General features: G+C 45.7%; 2 protein-coding genes across 5 annotated transcripts in view; one reads left to right on the forward strand and one right to left on the reverse strand.

Moving 5' to 3' along the window:
• The window catches only part of LOC142590615 (B9 domain-containing protein 1-like), a 95641-nt gene extending 77885 nt beyond the window's left edge, over window positions 1-17756 (forward strand). Inside the window, exon 8 of the mRNA XM_075702938.1 lies at window positions 17520-17756. Within this exon, the coding sequence (XP_075559053.1) occupies window positions 17520-17562 (43 nt within the window). The 3' untranslated portion in view covers window positions 17563-17756. The remainder of the gene's footprint in view (window positions 1-17519) is intronic.
• Window positions 14395-22631, reverse strand: part of LOC142590614 (uncharacterized) — a 60812-nt gene continuing 52575 nt past the window's right edge. For 2 of the 4 annotated variants that reach the window (XM_075702935.1, XM_075702933.1), the window contains exons 4-5: window positions 19058-19300; window positions 15143-15522 (exon numbers count right to left, since the gene is read on the reverse strand). In XM_075702935.1, the coding sequence (XP_075559050.1) occupies window positions 15221-15522; window positions 19058-19300 (545 nt within the window). In that variant the 3' untranslated portion in view covers window positions 15143-15220. Of the gene's footprint in view, window positions 15120-15142; window positions 15523-17493; window positions 17585-19057; window positions 19301-22631 lie in introns of those variants that run through there. The other 2 variants (XM_075702934.1, XM_075702936.1) reach the window with 2 other exon arrangements.

A 22631-nucleotide genomic window follows, 5' to 3' on the forward strand; every position in this document is an offset into this window, starting at 1 on the left:
AATGAATCACATAATTTCAAGGTGAGATGTGATGTTGACAAGCGAGAATGGCAGTTCTCGATTAACGGCGACTAAAACACCGCCCACCGCGAAAGAGGCGAAAGTTTGGCAAATCATGCAGAACTTCAGAATCACTGATGTTTTCCTTGAGCCATGTTTCTGTTAGTACAAGTATGCTGCTTCCGGACGACGATACAAGGTTAGATACAAGGTCTCGTTTGGGAAGGAAGCTGCGTATATGTGTGAAAATGACGGAAAGGCAAAGGCTGGTTCGGGAGTTGGTTCTAGGATGACAAGCTGATAGAGGGCATTGTGGGGATCGGAGCCGGAAAGTTATCTGCTACGCGATTTCCTTCACTGTGTTTGTCGTTTCGTCGAAGAAGTAGCGCTTGGGCCCTATATAAAGAATTTATTAGTTGTTTCTTTTGCAAATGCAACCAAGTGCTTTCGAATATTTTGGACGCGGCGGGAATAATGTTCGCCTACACTGAATTTCGTTCCTTTAAATTTTGGCCCTTTAGATAGCATAGTTTCTTTTGTCTTGGATGATATGAATTTGACAATGATAGGGCGTAGATGGTTTGGGGTATGACGGCCAAGCCGGCGGACGCGCTCTATTACTTTGAGATCCAAGGCTATTTCCAGGTGTTCTAAGCAATGATCAGCGATAATTTTTTTCAGACTCGGCATATGTTTCACGGGGGGATGCTCATGCAAGTGTGCGTGCGTGATGCACTACCACAGTACATTGTATCCTCATCTTGAGCACCGCATGCAGCGGCAAAAGGATTCTTGAGAGAAATTGTTTATGCTGCTCGTTTTCTTGAAGTGCATATTTCGATAGATTATTTGTCATCAGCAAGCAAAAACCAATTGTATAAGGATTTAGTTGATGTGCTATGTCCTGTACCTTTATATCGTGCAGAGTATGCATTAGGACCCGAACGGGATGTACTGAAACGTGCTCAAAATGCCAATTAGAGCGTCAACTAAAACGTTTTGCTTCTTACTGCACAGTGGCACAATCCCTGTTAAACCATGGTTAAAAGAAAAAGGTATCTATCTGCCTTGGGGTGTAAATTGTATGATATGTAACAAGCCAGAAACAATGGAACATATTTTCTTAGATTGCTCCGATTCAATTTTCTTGTGGGACGTCCTACATGCAGAGGACGCTTAAAATAGACTTTCCGCTAACGCCATTCGGAATTCGGTTCTTGCCATTTGCGCAAACAGAGGACGTGCTATATGATGTCGTGATGTTGGTTACAAGCACAGTGTATGGAAAACAAGAATAGATTTCAGACACGAGCTTGTTGATCCCAAGCCAGCCAAAATATATTTTGCTGAAAGTATTTCATATGTTAGAGATGTGTTAAAGGCTCTTAACGAGCCACCTGAATGGTTGCCCATAACTGAAAAGTTATTGAAGCTTAAACCTTACTAACCAAGCTACACGGGACGAGCTGAAAGTCCCGTTTTTTAGTCTGTATCGACATGTGTACAGTTATGTTGAATTCAGAGATACGAATTCTTGTGTGACGTATAATTGATGAAATCCGGAAATAAAGAAAAAAAACGTCCAAGGCATGTGGCAGAACACCCGACCTCTACTGGCGCGAAAACGTCAGTGCAGGGGAAATACGCGTGTCGCGAGTACGATTCCCACAGACGAAAGCTCGTTTCTTTTCGTTTCCTTTTTTGTCCTATTTATATGCTTTGTTTGTTTGTTTGTTTGCTTGCCGTACTCTATAGCTCTGTCCCCAGTTATCGTGTCTATCCTACCTTTACGAATGTACGCATCATTTTATACCTGACGCAAACCGTGCTGGATGTTTTAGTGAACAGGAAGCTGCAGGGGATCAGTAAGACACCAAAACACAGGGCAATTCTTACAAAAGAGATAAGGCTTATTAGTGACAGCCTACCAGGTTTCGTACGCTGAGCCCTGACAGCTAGAGAGCGCCTATGTTTGGCTGCCGAACTGAACCACAACCTTTGCGCGCCGGCTGTGGTGGGTGGGATTCCACTTCCGGCCACCGAGCGTGACGGACGTGCGCATCATGCGCTCTAACGGAGCGGTATCAGCGGCCCAGCTTAGCCGTGGGAAGAGGTTTGCTGGATCGAGTGACCAGGATTGTGAAGTTATTTTCCCGTGGCTACCAACAGGTCGAATTGTTTGAAATACGCTGTTCTTGCACGCCGACGTCAGAGCAAGGCCCTACAAGGTCAAGGATTTTCGTGACGCACTGGTTCCTTTGGCACTGCTCCCCGAGGTTGTCGCCTTGGGGGCGTACCAAATGAACCACATGTGGGCTATCACGTTCAAGAGTGTTGAAGGAATGAAGAAGCTGCTCTCAGCCCGTGAATTCACTGTGAAAGAACGACGATGCATTGTCATTGATCCCGACAACCAGGACGTGAGGATGAAGATCCACTGGAGTTTGTACCATGTGCAGGACGAAGATGTGCGAACAGCCTTTGCACACTACGGAACGGTGACGGAAGTCGCTAAGGTACGCTGGCGCGTTCAGGGAGTCATGGACAACGGTTCGTCAACGCGTTGTGTGTCTTTGAAGTTGAAGCCTGGCGTCATAATTGATGACCTGCCTCACCAGCTACGCGTTGCTGGAGAACAGGCAAATGTTTCTCGTCGATGGACCTCAAGTCTGGCTACTGGCAAATAGAAATCGACGAGAGAGATCGCGAAAAGACCGCCTTCATCACGCCAGACGCCCTCTACGAGTTCAAAGTCATGTCATTCGGACTGTGCTCGGCGCCTACAACGTTCCAACACGCCATGGACACGGTATTAGCAGGGTTGATGTGGCAGACCTGTCTTATTTACTTGGATGACGTCGTCTTCGCCGGAAATTTTGACGATCACCTTAGTCGACTTGCGACAGTACTGGAGGCCATCAAGTCATCAGGGCTCACTCTGAAGCCGGAAAAGTGCCACTTCGCTTACTATGAACTTCTGTTCCTGGGCCACGTCATCAGCAAATCTGGAGTCCGCCCCGACCCACAGAAGACAGCCGCCATCGCAAAGTTCCAGGAGCCCATCGACAAGAAGGCAGTGCGTAGATTCCTTGGCATGTGTGCCTACTACAGTGCTTGTCAAGAACTTTTCACTCATCAATGAGTCACATCTAACTAAATGTGATGTCGAGTGCAAGTGGGAAACGCCGCAGGCCGACGCACTTGAAGAACTCAATCAATGCATGCAGTCGCCACCGGTACTTACACACTTCAACAAGTACGCCGATACAGAAATTCCTACTGACGACAGTAGCCTAGGCTTCGGTGCCGTTCTAGTCCAGAGGAAAAATGGACTTGAACGGGGTGATAGCTTACGCTAGCCGGTCGGTTTCAAAAGTGGAAGGCAATTATTTTACGCCAAAAAGGAATGCCTCGCCATCGTTTGGGCTACAGCAAAATTTCTCCCTTACCTATATGGCAGGCCATTCAGTCGTCAGCGACCATCACGCGTTGTGTTGGCTAGCGAATTTAAGGTATCCTTCGGGACGGCTGGCACGGTGGAACCTCAGACTATAAGAATACGACATCACTGTAACCTACAAGTCCAGATGAAAACACTCTGATGCCAATTGCCTACCACGCGCCCCATTGACCCGCCGCCCCAAGATGATGAGGATGACGGCACCTCCCTTGGAATAATAAGCGTAGAAGACTTCACTGAACAGCAATGAGCAGGCCTGGAGCTAAAAAGCCACGTCGAGTATTTGGAAGGCCACACTGACATTGTCCCCAGGGCATTTAAGTGAGAATTGTCTTCGTTCTCGCTTCAAAACAACCTACTAGTAAAGAAGAACTTCTCACCAGTCTGCGCGAACTACCTTATTGTTGCACTACACGCCCTGCATGACGATCCAACCGCTGGGCAGCTCGGATTCTCCTGGACGCTATCGAGGTTACAGGAAACGTAGTACTGGCCACGCCTGATCGCCGACGTTGCCCGTTACGTTAAGACATGCCGAGACTGTCAGCGACGCAAGACCCCACCGACAAGGCCTGCGGGATTACTACAGCCGATCGAGCCTCCTTGACGAGGATTTCAGCAGATCGGGATGGACTTGTTACGGCCCTTTCCGAAGTCAACTGGAAATAAGTGGATCGTCGTGGCAACAGACTACCTCACCCGCTTCGCTGAAATGAAAGGTCTGCCGAAAGGTAGCGCAGCCGAAGTGGTGAAATTCTTGGTCGAGAACATCCTTCTGCGACATGGCGCCCCAGAAGTCCTCATCACCGACAGAGGAACGGCCTTTACAGAGGAGCTCATCCAAGCCATTCTGCAGTACAGTCAGACAAGGCACAGGAGGACAACTGCCTACCACCCACAGACGAATGGTCTTACGGAGCGCCTGAATAGGACCTTCGCCGACTTGCTACCAATGTACATCGACGTGGAACACAAGACCTGGGATGGTGTCCTGCCGTACGTAACCTTCGCTTAGAACATGGCGGTGCAAGAAACAACACGGATCACACCGTTCAAGCTGGTTTACGGCAGGAACTTGACGACGGCCATCGACGCCATGCTGCCGCACGTCACCGACGAAGATAATCTTGACGTCGCCACCTATCTCCAGCGCGCCGAAGAAGCCCGACAGCTCGCCCACCTACGGATCCAGATCCAGCAGCGTAACGACAGCCGACACTATAACCTCCGACGGCGCTACGTTGAGTACCAGCCCGGCGACCATGTTTGGCTTTGGACCCCGATGCGCCAATGAAGACTCGGTGAGAAACTGTTGCGACGCTATTTCGGACCCTACAAGGTCATCAGACGTATATTGGCGAACTGGACTATGAGGCCGAGCCAGACGGCATTCCGCATTCACAGCGGCGCGCCGCACACGATGTGAAGCGGTTCACGTGGTGCATCTAAAGCCCTTTTACGCACGCTGACGAATTTCCATATTTTCTTGTTTCTTTGCTACGGGTGCTTTTGTTTATTACTTTCGTTTGTTTGCAGGATCGGTTAGATGCTTTTTAAAAGGAGGGTATTGGCCCGTGTATTTGTTTATCTATATCGGGCGACCACGTTTCACTGCCTAATCTTATTGCACAGCGCAGGACGCGCCTGCATGTATCGGAAGTTTCTGAAATGTTATCGGTGGTTCCATCCGTGTCACCGAACCTTGTGTAATCTGATTGCATGTATACGCGACGCGAATGACGCAGAACTTTGTAGACAACACGTAGGTCCCAGTGATTACTCTGGAACATTTGACAACTGATGTATAAAAGCTGACGCGCTTGACCGGCTGATCAGATTTCAACAACTGCCGATCGTGTTCGCCGCGATTGCTGTCCTTTGAGTGTAACTTGCTTCTGTAGGCACAAGTTCGCCCAATAAAACGCTAGTTTCGCCATTCACCGCTTTGCTTTCTTCACTGCCACTACCACGTGACAATATTATCTGGCCCATTAGATTTCCTGGTGTCGAGATTAAGCAATAGATTAAGAACTCCGGCATTAGTAATGTTTAATGAAGCGATGGTTTTAGGCAGACAGGATAGGGGGGATGTAAGCCATTACCTGAAGTGAAAATTGAAAAGAAAAAGTTGTTGAATGTGTTCGCCCGAGCCATTTTATCTTCTAGAGACCGTTCAGGTGACACATCTGAACACGGACGAAAGTATTTCCAAAACCTGTGTGGATTGTTGGTAATGAACTTGGGGACTGTTGTGCTGAGAAAGTGATGCTTTGCGTTTTTTAACTTTCCTCTGAAGTAAGTGAGAGTGGAGGCCAGTTTGTCTTTCAGAGATTGATTTGGCTCTTTTCTTTTAATAGTATGTCTAAGTCTTTTTAGTTTACGCTTCGCTTGCAGGACCTCACGCGATATCCATGGGTTTTTCTTTTTCGTTTGCAACGTTTCATTGCGATGAAGTTCGTTGTGCAGTGCAGCATGATTGAATTAAATTGATGCCACATAGTGTTGACGTCACAACACGTTTCTGAAGCTGCTTGGAGGAAAACGTCAGTCGTGTGCCAGTTGAGTGAGAATACGCTCATGGGCTGCTCTACGAAAATCAAGCACAGCAGGTTCAGGTTCACCTTCTTTAAGTTGCCTTCTAGCGAGAGCTTACATTTAGCTATGTCGTGATCCGATATACCAACGACTATTGCCATATCAATTGCGTGAAGTGGGAAATGGTTACTTATGAGTGTGAGATCAAGTATGCTATTCGTAGAGCTTTGTGAGCGAGTTGGCTGGTGAACTACCTGGTAAAGGTTGAAATTTATCATTAGATCCGTAAGTGCTACGGGTGTGGCTAAAGTGTAGTGCATGGTACTCCAGTTCAGGTCTGGTAAATTGAAGTCGCTGATGCGATTCGCTGATGATATTGCCTTGCTTAGTAACTCAGGGGACCAACTGCAATGCATGCTCACTGACCTGGAGAGGCAAAGGAGAAGGGTGGGTCTGAAAATTAATCTGCAGAAAACTAAAGTAATGTTTAACAGTCTCGAAAGAGAACAGCAGTTTACAATAGGTAGCGAGGCACTGGAAGTGGTACGGGAATACATCTACTTAGGGCAGGTAGTGACGGCGGATCCGGATCATGAGACGGAAATAATCAGAAGAATAAGAATGGGCTGGGGTGCATTTGGCAGGCATTCTCAGATCATGAACAGCAGGCTGCCATAATCCCTCAAGAGAAAAGTGTATAATAGCTGTGTCTTACCAGTACTCACGTACGGGGCAGAAACTTGGAGGCTTACGAAAAGGGTTCTACTCCAATTGAGGACGATGCAGCGGGCTATGGAAAGAAGAATGATGGGTGTAACGTTAAGGGATAAGAAAAGAGCAGATTGGGTGAGGGAACAAACGCGAGTTAATGACATATTAGTTGAAATCAAGAAAAAGAAATGGGCATGGGCAGGACATGTAATGAGGAGGGAAGATAACCGATAGTCATTAAGGGTTACGGACTGGATTCCAAGGGAAGGGAAGCGTAGCAGGGGGCGGCAGAAAGTTAGGTGGGCGGATGAGATTAAGAAGTTTGCAGGGACGACATGGCCACAATTAGTACATGACCGGGGTTGTTGGAAAAGTATGGGAGAGGCCTTTTCCCTGCAGTAGGCGTAACGGTGATGATGATGATGATGATGATGATGATGACGACGATGAAATTGAAGTCCCCCATGAGGATCACTCTGCTGGTACTAACGTGGAACTGCATATAATCCTGCATGTAAGCACACCTTCGGATCCACTAGTAGTGCTTCGATAGGCTCAACCAGCAAATATACCGGTGTCATTCTACAATATTTTACAAAATACAGCTTCCGCATTGGAGACTTCAGGGAGTGGAATGAATGGAATATCATTCTTAAGAAGCAGGGCCACGCTGCCACCACGAGACAGCCTATCTTTACGAATAACAGAGTAACCCGGTGGAGATATCTCGTGACTGAAGATATCTGGTAATAGCCAGGTTTCAGTGATGGCCACTACATCGGGATTGTGTTCCAGTAACAGTCCTTCCAGGAGTTCCACTTTGTTTACTATGCTTCTCGCATTTATATTAAGCACTGTTATGGTCTCAAATTTCTTTGTTAGGGTCTCACGTTTGTTTGACTACGGGCTGATGGACGATTTCTTTCTGTTTTTTTGTAGTGACACCGTCTCATTTTTGTTTCGTGATCACAAACAAATATGCGATCATTAATGTAGAGCTTATAATATGATAGAGACCTTTTCGTGTTTTTCTCAATTGGGTTTTGCACAATCCCACAGTTCCTTTCTAGTCTCCTGCATTTTGCAGCTGAAATCCTTTCCAATGGACAAGTTGGAGCCTTTGAGCTTCTAGCCTTTTCGTAATATCTGAGTCTTTTGTCTAGTGTCGACAACCCTGAATATGACTGGTCTGGTTTTATTTCTTGACTATCTACCTAAATGGTGGATGTGCTCAATACCAACGGGTTCCAGACCAAGAGTGTTCCTAATTACGTTGTCGTTCACAACCGCTTCTAGGCTTTCACTGCTTTCTCCCTCTGTTTCCGGGAGGCCATATACTACTAATAGGTTTGCTCGTCTGCTCAAATTTTCTAGGTCTTCAGTTCTCTCTTCAAGCATTTGCAAGCGAATGACGATGCATACAATATGTTGCAAACGATACGTTGTAGAGGGTCCTTCCAATGTTTAACTGCACGTGGAAAGAAGGAAGCTGGAAAAGTAACAGTTCAGGCATGTATGATGCTGGCATGTATGATGTATGATGATGATGTATGATGTATGTATGATGTATGATGTATGTAAATGTATGATGCTGGCATGATGCAAGGTCCACGATTGAGTGATGAGCGATAGAACCTGTGGTACAGTAATAGGGTGGCTGTGCGACGGAAAACTGAGAGAGGCGATCGATATGGCACATTTAGTTTTCAGAGCTGAAACACAGACGTCGTATGAATGAGAAGAATGTATAAACCTTATAGAGCAATTTTGGACTGCTTCTAGATAATTTATAAGGTCGCATTTTCCCTGTTAGTGCCCACAATTTTCATGTTACTTCTAACGAGAACTCTTCCTGGCTTCTTTAGTAATTCAGAGTGTGAGTAACCTCCACATATCGGTCAAACACATTTTAAATGTCACAAACACACTATGGCCAAGGAAGAAATTACAGTGTGAACAAAGAGTATACATGCGTACGTTTGGTGTGATTCCGTAGGTGATGTTGGTGACTTGGTGAAGGAGATGGTAAAGGCCAGCGTAAGACAACGGTAGTCTTCCCGAGGCTGATGCAACATGCTGGAGTTCGGAGGAAGACAAGGAAAGCTGGCAGAAAATGGTTGATCTAGCATTGCCTGTCATAAAAAGTCATCTACATGTATATTTGATGTATACGTGATGTAATTAGTCGCTCATGGGATGGCAGTCTGATTGGGTCGGGTAGTGGCATTCTGTGCATAGCAACTTGTGGCAGGTGTAGTTGAAAGCAAGGGTGTTCATGGGTGAGATACAAGCAGGGTCGAACAACAAATAAAATGGTGAGAAACTGGTAATATCGCACTGTGACGAATCGTAAACAAACATCATCAATGATGATCTCACAGAAGAAATGCGATGTTCAAAAGAGACTTACATCAACATCATGTCTAAGCTTGTGATTCAGGCATTGTCAGTCCATTTGTCTAGGTATGGTAAGCTGTGGTGAGGTTGCGCCAGATTGCGCACGATCCAAGAATGTTGGCAACCATTTAAGAATGGAACTGCAGGCCCCTGTCCATAAGTTGTTTAGAAATGCCATGATGAAGGACAATGTCGTGCGATGAAGTCCAATGTCACTAGCACAACTTGTTGGGAGAGTACGCAAGGTCTCATAGTGCCTGGCATAATCTGCTGCAAGCGTGACCCACCTGTTCCTGCAGCAAGACATGGGTATGTGCTATCTTGACGATGTTATAAATTTTGGGTAAACATTTCAGGAGCACAACACACATCTTGGCACAGTTCTGAGCTGCACCCAGAAGGCTTGTTCCACAACCCCAGAAGTTCCATTTCGTCCAGCACCAAAACTTTAATGTTGGGACGTCTTGTGCACATAGATTGCATCAGGCCTAACTATGAGGAGACAACGGCTGCTGAAGTGTTTGAACTATCTCAGACTGTGAAAGAACATAGTAGTTTCTTGGAGCTCTGCTTGTACTTCTGGAGATTAATTCCTAAATTTGATTCCACTTGTCCCCCGACATGCCTCTTGCGGAAAAGTGCCCCATTCAAGTAGGCATCCGAGTTCTCTTCTCACTTTCTACACAGCTTAAGTTCCTCCTGATGTCGCAACCAATACCTCAACACTTTTATCCTTCTGCACCGACACAACTCCCCACAGATGCGAGTCGTGTAGGTAGGCCTGGTGCTGTTGTGGCACAATGCTCTGGTGACAAACAACACTTCAACGCCAATACAAGTTGAACATCAAACAAGCCTGACTGTAACTACACAGTGACCGAACAGGAATGCCTCGCAGTGATTGTCGCCATGCAGCAGTTTCTCTCGTACCTGTAAAGACGTCAGTTTATCATTGTCACTGTCCACCAACCTCCGTGCTGCCTCATGGACCTTCGCGAGCCATCTTGGGCAATGGGCACTGTGTCTGCAAGAGTACAGCCTCACTGTCTCCTACAGGAAAAGGCAACAAGTCAACCTCTGGCCATTTAAAAATCTATTCAGATGCTTCATCATAACAAAGTCACAATTAAGTTGTCACTTGCACACCCATCCAATGTGTTTTGAAACTGTCGTATGCAGCTATGGACAGCCTTTGTACGATGGATGGCATGTGAAATCTTGCTATACGTTTACTGTTTGACTCCTCGCTTTCATATGTACACCAGCAGTACAGCAGTCTGAACGCACCACGATGACGGGGCATAATAAAAGCAGGTGTAACAATTGAAAAGATGGCAAACCAGCAGTCAAGACGACAAACCAGACAGCAAACCACACAGGCCCCCAACTGCAGTGTGTCATGTTTGCAACAGTGGTGGGAATAAGTAAACACCAGGAAAAAGGTGCTGGATTTACTCATTTCATTCTGCAACAGCCGACACGCTGTTTGTCTATCTTCATTGCTGCTTGCAGAACTGGCAATTTCCAGCCCACTACTCTGGAGGGGCCAAACGGAAAATCATTTGCGACAACCACTATGGCCGCGATCTCAATTTGCGCAGTCATTGTCCTCACTTAACGACAATGGCTACCACCCCGCTGACAGCGGCAATGTAGTGAAACATGTTCATGACTAGTAGACGAACTTTGCTACTGGCAATTCAAGTGCACTCCTTAAAGGGCCCTCAAGAACAATAACAAGTCAAGAAACGCATCTGAAGTTAACGAGAAATGAGACTATTTTACAAGTACTATGCAGCAAAAAGTACTTCAGTGCATTCAGCAGAAAGCAAAATTATTGGCAATCAAAGATCGTCCTCGATACCCTTTGCAGCACTCCCGCTCTTCAATGCCTTGCACTGCAAATGCTATGGCAGAGCGGGGCGGTGCCCACAACGCTCTGCTTATTGAACGTCACCATGGTGCGCAATTGCGCAATTCCAATTTAGTTTTAGACGTTCGTTCCAATTTGGTGCCTACTGCACGCCAAACTTAGCCAAACTCACAGACTATCCTCAACTTATGGCTGAGTTCGAGTCTCATCTCCTTGCTGTGCTGCAGTGTAGAAGATAGTTATTAGATACTGTATGCTGTTTACTCACAGCGAGTGTCAAGTAGCACACTTCTCCACACAATTACTGAGGGCTGAATGAAACATCTTTATGTTCGCACATCTCCTAAGCGATGGATGCCACATTCCAGACTAGCGTTGAAAGCATTCCTACCGTTACAAACTTCGACCACGATGGTGGCACACCTCGAAGATGTGCAACTTAACAGCAGATGACTTGTTCCAGTCAGATGTTGGTGCTCGGGCCGGCTCGCCATGTGCTTGGAGCGATCTTGCCCACAGACACCAATCAGAGGCTACTTCTGCGAGCGGGCTTGTCATGGCCGGGTTGTTTATGCTATGCAGCAGATGCTGCTATATGCATCTGTAGTGTGTATGTGTAGAATTTGCTGTGCACACGACAGGGCTGGAGCGTGCACTCGCGCTCATGTGCTCCAGTCTGGCTGTGCTACGTGATGTGGCTGGCTTTGTCCTGGACCAGCTTGACCAACGGATAGTAGCCACATCTAAATTGTGCATGGCATGCAGAAGCACTGTCAAAGGATCAATATTAAGCGATGTTAGTCAAGGCGTCTAGCCAAAAGCGGTCAGGAATTAGTGCACGCTGGCAAGCATGTGCGTGGTCTGACCTTAAGTTTCGCGTAATTCGAGGCTGGTTAAATGTTCAGAACTAATTGAAATTAGTGAGACCTGGCAGCTACGCCAACAATAAGCAATGTAGCCAAAGTTTAATTCCTATGCAAGCGACCATGGTCAGCTGCAGCCACCCGTGAGCAGATAGTCTGCTCACACGCTTATCATCTGCGGGAACAGACGATAAGCAGCTTCTTCCGGAAATATGTAATTCTCATTGAAATTTGAAACACAGATTTTCACTTACTGCAGCCCATTTAGTAAACTGCATCAGTAAGTACAGTCGAACCTGAATATAACGAAGTTGTACTTGCAGCAAAAAGCTTCATTGAATTTCGAATTTTGTTAATTCGAGATTTTAAAGTTGCAGCAGTAAAAATTATATAATCAATTCCGAGAACATTCCTGGTGGATAGTATCTCGTGAGTAATCATTTACAAAGAAATTGCAAGAAGGTCGGGCCATAATAGCATGGTTATGTGAGCGCCAGCACATGCAGTGCAGATTGAGCTGAGAGCAATGCATCTCCCGGCGCTGCAAACAGTGGACACCATAGCTGACTGCACTCGCAGCCATCATCAAATGACACCCTCAAACTACAAACAAAAGTACAAAAAGATATAAATATTCATCCCAAGAAAAAAAAGGAATTTTCGCAGTTTTACCAGGGAGGCAGAGTATTGATGGCAATAGCAAAGAGACAACTACGCCAAGTAAGGTTCCTAGATTTATCAATGTAATGTACGCTCAGGCAAACATCTCACTCAATGACCAAGGACACTCGCTGTCACAACAGGAACGAACGCTTCGAACTGTGCCCTGGAAATTTGATATTATGCAACCGCCAACACTAAACGCGCAAGAACGAAATGCGCATGAAGGCCGCAACCATCTCGGCTTGACCTTCGCACTTGCCAAAGATTACCTCCATGATGTGGCGAGTCGCCCGCACATACATAGCCATACGCAGCTACAGCAAGGGTAGAGGAGCGAGGAGACGTATGCACTCGGGGGAGAGGGTGGTTAGGCGTGCGTCTCCTGCCCCTTTTTCCCTCTAGCACGTGCATGATCATGTTACCATGCGCTCACCCCTTCCCTACGTCCCTTGCGCTGAGAGAATCTTCAGCTCTCGTGCTTCTCCTAGAACTCTGAGCCGCCGCGCACACAAGTTATGCGACAAATGGTACAGTAGTGCTTCTGGCATACCGCATCTGGTGCGCACACTTCGACAGCGTTCTTGCTGCTCAACTTTTCATATGGAAGGATGCGTGCAAGTAACTTTTTCCTAGGCTGACATTTTTATAGTTTTTTGCTAGATTTATCAGCCATACAGGCTTCGAGCGCATGCTTGAAACGGCCAAAATCTTTGTTAAATTAAAACTGAGTCACAAGATCACTTTGTTAAATTGCAAAGAAATTACATGGTTTTTAATGAAACTGAGATGGAGAACTGAATATAGTTTGTTACACTGCAAATTTTTTCAAATCGAGGTTTATTATATCGAGGTTTGACTGTATAAACAGAAACAGTATACAGAAACTTGATTCAAACACCTTTCCTGACTGATGTCAGCTATCAGCCAATAGCGGCTGTCTACGGGAATTTTGCATATGACGACATATGCAAGGCACTGGTAGCTAAACAAAGAACGTAGTGCTGTGCCAAAACACTGCGAGTCTTTTTGAACACCAATTTCACCCCTGAAGAAGGAGCCGGTCGGGCTTTGAAATGTCGGTTTTTAAAATTAGAATAATTTTTGGTTGGAGTTTCTTTGTTCTTTATTTCAGGTAAGGAGAAGGCTCTCTTTGAAAAGAGTGTGTTTGAGCAAAAAATGACTTTTCACTCTGCTTGTGAGCACTACGCACAGCGTATGCTATCCGTAGATTATGTTCTTTTCATCAAGCCTGAGGGGTGGTTCAGGATCCATGTAATGCCACTACTAATTCGTGAGCCCATGTGATTGCTTGTCCAGTCAGTTGCGACTAATGTGGTACCGAGCTTGGCTAGCTATGGTTTTAGGGGCTCGTTTTTAGGTTACTGCAGAAATTATCATGATTAACAGTGTTATTACCGTATCTTCATTAATATAATGCGATCTTTCCCCTCAAGATTTCCAACCTCAGAACATCCCTCGCATTATAAACTCAAGTTCATGACACGAAAACAGTATTATTTTCTTAATTTTTTCTGGCACAACTACAGTGAGCTAAACCGTTGGGCACCACCGCGTCTGCTACCGCATGCGGAGCTGTGTTTGATTGTGCTATGAGCACTTCTGAAGTGCTGCCTGTCCAATAACTTTGGTGGCACAGGGGACAATGTCGTTCTCGCTGACAGTGATAAAGACATCAACTTTTACAAGTAAATTGTGTCTGTATATATAGTCATCCTTTCACTCCATTTTGCGTTAGCAGTTCCTAGTCACAATCAAATAAAGCACCCTGCGGGCACCCGCTCTAATGGGTTGCTTCATGTTCCTTTGTGGCACCACTTCGCATTATAATCGTAACATAGTTTTCTTCTTCTGAGACAGAAAGTCCCCACTTGCGTTATAGTACTTGCATTATTTGTGTTACATATTATCGTGCCATTCACATGCAAATATAGTCCTAATTCTTAGTCACGTCAGAGCATTTATATAAAATCAGAGCATTAGATACAAAATAACTCATCGAAGCACAAATGTCAGAAACAAGGATATTGCTGTAAGATCCTTAGAAGGACACCTACTCTGGACTGGTGTAAGCATAGGCCCACCTAGTTGCGATCTTTGATTACAGCCTCTGGCATCAGCCCGGTTTTGTCTACACCATCTCCAGGATCATCCTAGTTTACTCATCGAAGAGCTGAACACCAACCAGCCATCAGTTGATTTAAATTAAGACCCAGCGAACACAAATTTCACAAAAGTCACAGAGGCAAAGTTTATTAGAAAAAACCGTAACAAAGGTGAGCTTCACCGCACACAGGTGGGCCAACAGAACTGACATATTCCATCCATGACTCATCACTCTCGTCTGAGGCCAGTTCTGAATCACTCTCACTCAACGAAGCTGAGCTCTCTGAATTGCCATGCTTTCTTTCTTTTTTAACATGGCTTGAAGTATTCAGTAATAACAGGTTCACTCATTCCATCTTGGAATAGAGGTATGATGACACAACAAAACAAAAAAAGTCTGTTCACAACTTTACTTTTCAAAGGACTCCTAGTGACATCTGGTGCTACTTGCAACACGCACTGAGCAACGGACGGGCTGAAATTGTCTTGAGGGCTGCATGAAAAATAAAACAGCGCTGGAAGAGTTGGGCTTCAAAATCATCATTTTTTGAGTAGACACTTGACAAGCTCAGCTCATCCTCCATACGGAAAGGATTAAAAGAAACACAAACGGCTAAGTTGACGGTCATGGGCACCCTTGCTGTGCCAGTTACCTGAGTCAGAACTTGGCCGATTCACAGCTCTTCTTGTCTGCAGAGTCCTCGACGTCCTTGTACCAGTAGTAGAGAACTGTGTTGACTTGCTCTTGACTCTGGGGATGCACTGAACAGATTTGTGAGCCACAGGCAAGTCGAACTGCAGAGCAGCCGTCGCCTGACTAATCTTGTGAGAAGCAAGGCGCGACGTCACTCTTGTGGCTCTGCTCCGCTCACCCAAGCTCGTCACATTAACCAGGCCTGCAGAAAAACAATGGTACCCTGAACGTGCGTGTTGAACAGTATTCTGCAGCAACCAGCAGGGAGCCCTCAGTCTCGTGCAAGATATTACGTGCTCTCTCCTGCGACTTTTGAGGCCTGCCCACTTTTGCAGTCGTCAATGATGTTGTAGCCAGTATGACGGTCTGCAGACAGTGCAATTTGTTGTTCGTGACCGTCTACCATTATCAAGAGAAAGCAAACACAAACACATGCACGCACACCAGCCTACAATTTTCTAGCAAATGGCGAAGCGACGGTTGTTAGAGCATCTGGCCTGTTCATCACTAGAGTTGAGCAGAAAAACTGGATTCTCACTCATAATTACTCACCAATATCTTTGCAGGCTATGTACTAACTCACATCCATCCACAGTTACACTTGTCAGCACGCACTTTCCTACTCGTGCCCACTCATGTTCATTGCGGCTTTCTTCACGCTTACCGCCCCACCCACATCAGGTGACAGTCACTGATGTTCATACCAAGGTCCAAACAAACTCTCCGTCGGTGACAGTTGTTCATACTCATTGTAACCGACACTAGTTCTTGTTGATACTTATGTCCACTCAAACCAGCAGGCACTCACTCCCGTTCTCACTCAGTTCCACTCACGCCCTCTGTCATTCACCAACGCCATACCTGTGAAATTAGTCGGTGTGCACGTGACACTGAACTGTTCTAGTCACCACTACTCTTTGTCGGCACCCCCACGGCTAAACACTAATACTGAGAAATCACCATAAGTGCACGGCGAAAAGAAGAGAAAGTAAGGAATGAGCAACAGGCAGAGCATCACTCATACATTTCTACGAGTGGAATGGTCTTTGTCATTGACAAATTGGCCTTTGCCAGATAATTTGAATCTGACTGGTGAGCATGCCCACACCCAACTCCAATAATGACACCAAGAGCAGCAGAGTTTTTCTTTGCAGTGTGTACAGGACAGGGAATGCGCCAGACATAAGCTGCCTCCTGCCAAAAACATCCATTTGCAACCTGCCTTCAGAAGATCACAATGAATTATTACAGTATTCACCAATTTCTTCCGTAGTGGTATTTCTCCAAGAAAATTGGTCTGAAAATTACCTGCATGGTAAATCAGATACCAAACCAAAACTACATTTGCCACATTTACAACAGCCTCTGGTCAGAACCAGCATAGCCAGTGTCATTGCCATTGCCACCCCAAGATGGAGGCAGAACAAGTTCTCTGGCAGCATGATGGTGATGAGCTGCCTCCAGTCTTTTATTATGGAAGGTAATTCAAGATAAGTTGCATAATTTATGTGCTAAGCTAGCAATAATTCGCATCTTATGTTTTTTCCATGTTTTTCACATTCCACAGAATTTCATGGGCCGCAGGAGTCATTTAGGCGTGGGGACACGGACCTGTTTGCGATTGTTAGGGAGTCGTTTGATAAATGCAGAATATCTAACATGCAGTGAACGGTACAGAGAATGCCAGGTTGTGATTCATAGACAAGGATAAAATACTGTCCGAGAGTGATGACGACAGACATTAAGTGTGAATAAATGTCTATTCTGTCAAGGTAAAATTTGGTGATTTCATCTTTTTCTGATTGCCAGAATCAGAGGCAAGTTACAAAAAGTGAGTGCACGTTTAATTTGGGCGGCATGTTAAAAAGAGGCAAATACTGCCAAACAAATCAGGGGTTTATTTTGGCACTTCAAAGCGAAGCTGTTGAGCGGAATCCCGCCGCTGTTTTCATGTTATGGTGAAGGCCAGCCACTAGGTGGCATGCTCTATAACAAACTTTAATCAAAGAATAGCCAGCAACGCAACCCGAGTCAGAGCCTGAAATTTACTTTGAAATGCAATTATCAATGATTGCAAAATAAAAGTTATACATTGCGTGTACCTTATTCGAACAGATAACTTCCTTGTATGTCTTTTTTAGCCAGTAATGTGCAATTGAAATTTTTTTCACACCTCGTTTTATTGGCTCCACGTTGTAGGTCAGCTAGGAATTTGAACGGGTGCTGCAGCAGTGAAAGCTGATGGCATGGTCCAGCAATGAAACCTGCATGGGATCCACATAGTAGCCACATGGCCAGGACATTGGTGACGATTCCATCGAAGAATCACCGCAATCACCACTGAAGATCCCTGCCCCGGTACATTCAATGAAGGCTGTAAGAACTGGATCCTACAGCGTCACTGGCTTTGATGTATCAGTTGCTCAATGTAAGATACATCTGCCACAGATTCTTTTCTGCCCCACATTCAATTCGACCTGCTGGACTCGATTATGCCGGTCCTGCCAGGGTCGTAGGGGTATTACTGAAGGCATAGTCAATCAAACCTGGCTACAGCAGCCAGTGTGCACTAAATGTGCACTGCCTGCTCTTATTCATAATTTTCTTTTACAATTGAACATTTTTTTTTCTTGGTGAAAATATGTGCGGATCTCTCTAACCCTGTCATAAGCAATGACATATAATCTTGTTGAAAAGGTCGACCAGCCGTGCTTTGTACAATATTATTTTAAATCAGCCCGTGTACATAGGTTGACCTATACAGGATATCTTGCACAGGATGTCCCAGCTAATGTTAGCAGTTAAAAAAGAATGCTACTATATATGATTATGGGATCTACGATTTTCAGTCAGATCCTCATCCACCACCAAGATAATATATACGTGCTAATTATCTAGCCAATTAAAGAATATTAATTAAATGAGCTTCTTTTTTTATCCAGGGTGTGGCTTCTAATGGGAAAACTGTTATTTCATCCTAAAACGCCCATTCAACAGTTTTCTTCTCGCTATGCTCTGCATGATTATTTTTTCTGTGCTTATAGTGCACAAGATAGAAAATGTGCCGCATAGTTATGCGACCGCAAGCCGTGACACCGATGGTTTCAAAAGAGGTTTGAAGGAACCACTAACTCCACTGATTGCCCAAATTGGCAACCACTTGAAGTGGCAAGCTGTCAGTGTTTGCTTCCACCGATCGTGAGTGAAGTGTTCCATGTGACAATTGCAGCTTATCGCAATGACCAGGAGGTTGCCAATTCAGGTAATGAGCAAAATTAGCTCCTTGAAATCACCTTTGAAAGCTCAAGATAATGTATCACTTCATGGATTTACCAGGCTTTAAGCAAACACATAAAAGTTATTATGCAGGACAGAGCACAATAAAAACGACTGAATGAGCTATTTTAAAGTGCAGCAAGAGTTTTGCCATCCAAAAGCACGCATTGAATTAGAAAATACTAAAATCGATCTCCTCTTATTAGCAGAGTAATCAGCACAAAAATGATCTTGGCAACGGAATGGGACTGATGATCGAGTACTGTCTATTTCATAATCACATATTTCACCAGTGTTTTTTAACACCGCTGCTAAAGTTAACTGTGACACCTATATAAGAGCCAGTGCATGCAAACGTAAAATCGTTACGTATGTGATTGCGGGTAGTTATTCAAGCAAAATGCAGCTTTATGAAAAAGCTACATCTCTAAATGCTTCCAGGCTTAGAAGACTGCAATCACCTTTCTTATCCACATGCAGGGCTGCAGTGGATGCAGTTGTCTGCGTGCCTGTACAGGCTTTTCCCACGCTGGCTTGTGCGCATGTGCACCCTACTCCAACGGAGCACAACATGGAATTCAGAACTATCACGGTCTTGCACTGTGCACATGGCTCCCCTTGTGCAGCAGAGAAGGCCACGGAATGCTGCTCCGTCGCAAAGGCGACGTGCTGCTCACTGTCAATCGTAGTTGCATCTCCAGAGTCTGGGCAGAAATGAAAAGAAAATACGTTATTATATAACCCACAGCAAGGGGCACAGTCAAAATACAGTAGTACCTCGATGATCTGAATCCGCTGCATATCATTTCCCGGCGCCAAGAAGACAAAAAATGATACAATACAGTTATGCTTCTTTTTTACCAGTTTATACGTTCCTAGAAAACACGATCTTTCGGCACCAATGTACAGTACATCACCAAACTATGATCGTATGATACCTTTTCCAGCCGCTAGATGCCACGTAAACAAGATAAGGTGCGAGGCACCTGCAATCAAGTATAACAGCTGCCCGCTTCAGCAGCTTTCTTGCACTACATGCCTGTCCATGTTACATAAAAATGCAGGTGCGCACTCCGTTTCCTATTCTGGTACCAGCAAATTTCCTTACAGTTCACCACGCCCCGCATTCGCACTTATCGCCAGCAACCTTACTTTCTTAGTGCACAATTTTATCAGCAATAATCAAAATGGGCTGCCGTTCCCTGCTGTAGAGGTGCAAAGTGAGCATCATGTTTCACTCTGGCACCATTGTATTTTGGTGCCGCCCACCAGCTCGATTTCGCTTCGATTTTACACCACTGTCTTAAAACACTATGCAACAGGGAAACAGCAGCATGCATTTCGGATCGCTCGAGCGCCTCGAGCTCGGCCTACGTCAGCATCTCGTGCTACAATGATTTGCACAACACTTCACGCTACGTAGATGCAAGCTACAGTTCACTATGCCAAACCTTTTAGTGACTTAAGATTATACATTTTCCCAGTTAGCACATTTTCTTATGTTTTTATCAAAAACACATGAACGAGGTTCTCCAATACAGTCTAGAGTGCAAACAGCGCCTGAACTTAAGCTCATTTACTCTCACGGATCAAGGGAACCAATATAGAAAAGAATAATGGTGACCAAGAAAGGAAATAACTGTGATTAAAATGGCAAAACAGAACAAGAAACGCTCGAGGAGCTACATGGCCAATGCAATAAAGTGGACAGGCAGCATTCCAACAAGCAAAAGGATGACCGTTTATTTGACAGTGCACTTATATAAAAAAGGGATCACATGATCCGATACAAAAGGAATGCGGGCGCTGACATGCGACGTCACGCTATAACACTTCTTCCCCCTTAGATTGATTCCGAAAGTCCCTGGGTTGGTATCTGTTCGGGGGACGTCGCACACGTGCATTACGACGAAGAATTTGCAGCTCGGCTGTAAATGCAGGGTCTGGTTGGTTCGACGAGCCGGGGGGCAGCTGTTCCAGGTGTGGGCGATTCAGGTACCAGAAGCTGATGAAATAATTTGCACACTCTGTTGCGCCTGGAACCGCGAGAGGTGGCACGGCGACTGGTCCACTAGACATCGGAACAGACCGATGAGCTGTGTCATCCCAGGCTGTAGGAGAAGTTTGTACAGGCGGAAAGCTTGAGGAACCCGAGCTTGCGTAGCGGGCTCTGATGTGCTCCACATCAGTAAATCGCACCACCTGCAATACTTTCACCACATAGGTAACGGGGCTAACAACCTGCATCACGACACCATTGTCCCACGACACTCGTTCTCCTCGAACAGTTTTTACCCACACAGCGTCCCCCACAGCAAAACGTCGAGGAACCCCACGCGAAGCATCACTGTCCTTTCATGCGCTATTGCTGCTCCCGCATGGAGCGCGTAAAATCTGGTTTTAGCAAAGAGAGCTTCACCTGTGTCTGTCTTTTCAAAAACAATTTTGCCGGGGCCTGGCCAGTGGTACTGCGTGGAGTATTTCGATAACTCATAAGATAGCAGTCCAAACACTCCAGGACGGAATGCTTCTTGTAGCTAAGTTCGTCATGTAAGACCTGCTTCAACTGTCTTACATGACGTTGTTGGTTGTCTGCACTAAACGCTCGGCCGCTCCATTAGAAGCCGCATGATACGGCGGCGCCTTAACATGCCTTACACCGTTCACACTCAAGAACCTTGAGAATCCTTCAGTAATGAATTGCGGTTCATCATCACTTACCAGTACCTTTGGTATACCGTAAGCGGCAAACACACAATGTAACTTTTCATTGGTTTTGTTAACAGTAGCGGATGACACAGGCCAGACCTCGATTCATATCGAGAACAGGCCGACGAGGACTAACAGCGCCTGGCAGCCTTTTACAGCATAGTCGACGTGCACGCGTTGCCAGGGTTTTGTGGGATAATTCCATGGCTGCAAGGGAACCGGTGAAGCCACGTTCTGAACGGCCTGACACACCCGACACCGTCAAACATAGCTCTCAATCGAAAGGTCGAGACCTGGCCACCACACAAAGCTTCTTGCTAGCACTTTCATGCGGCTAGCTCCAGGGTGGTCTTCATGCAATTGATGCAAGACCATTAGCCGAAGCTTATCAGGTATGATCACCCTTGATCCCCATGCTATGCATTATTGCTCTACTTATAGCTCATTGCGACATGAATTAAATGGTATCAGCTTTTCGAAGCTCCGCGAAGGCCAGCCATTTAGAATGAAGTGCATCACGCGAGACAAGGAGAGATCACGTCTGGTAGCTTTAGCCACGTCATCAGATTTTAGTGGCATGCTGTCAAAAAGCAAGAGACACTCGGGAGGCTCGTCGGCCGCTACAATAGGCCGTGGTAGCCTGGACAGAGCATCAGCCACTTCAACGGTTCTTCCATTCCAATATCTTAGTTTATACGTGTACGCTGCCAACGTAATTGCCTCTCTTTGCATTCGAGCTGCAGCAAGTGTAGGCACAGGTTTGTCTCGGCCAAATATGCCGAGCAGTAACTTTCTTCCATACAAGTAGCGGTGAATTTTTTTTAACCTTAACATCAGTGCTAATGCTTCCCGCTCACCCTGAGCATAGTTCTTCTCGGCTGATGTAAGTCCTCTAGACGCAAACACCACTGGCCTCTCTTGTCCCTCTGCAGTCTCATGAAAAAGAACAGCACCCAACCCACACGACGAACCATCACACGACAGAGCTATTGGTTTCGCTAGGTCGTAAAGAGCACAGTACTTTTGACAAGCAACTGCTTCGTAGCAGCAAAAGCTTCGCTGCACTCCCATGTCCATGACCACTTTTCGCCCTTGCGCAACATACGATACAATGGTTCTGAAACGCCGGCAATGTTGCTTAAAAACTTCGCATAAAAGTTAAACATGCCTAGTTAAGCCGTTAGCTCCATTTTCCAAGTGGGCTCTGGCGCTTCCGTGACCGCCTCTATCTTTTCTTCCATGGGATAGATACCATCAGCGCACACAGTGTAACCTAGATAAGTCACAGTATTCTGAAAAAAATTACACTTTTCTTCTTTCAGAGTC

Source organism: Dermacentor variabilis, chromosome 8, assembly GCF_050947875.1.
Source record: "Dermacentor variabilis isolate Ectoservices chromosome 8, ASM5094787v1, whole genome shotgun sequence".
NCBI lineage: Eukaryota > Metazoa > Arthropoda > Arachnida > Ixodida > Ixodidae > Dermacentor > Dermacentor variabilis.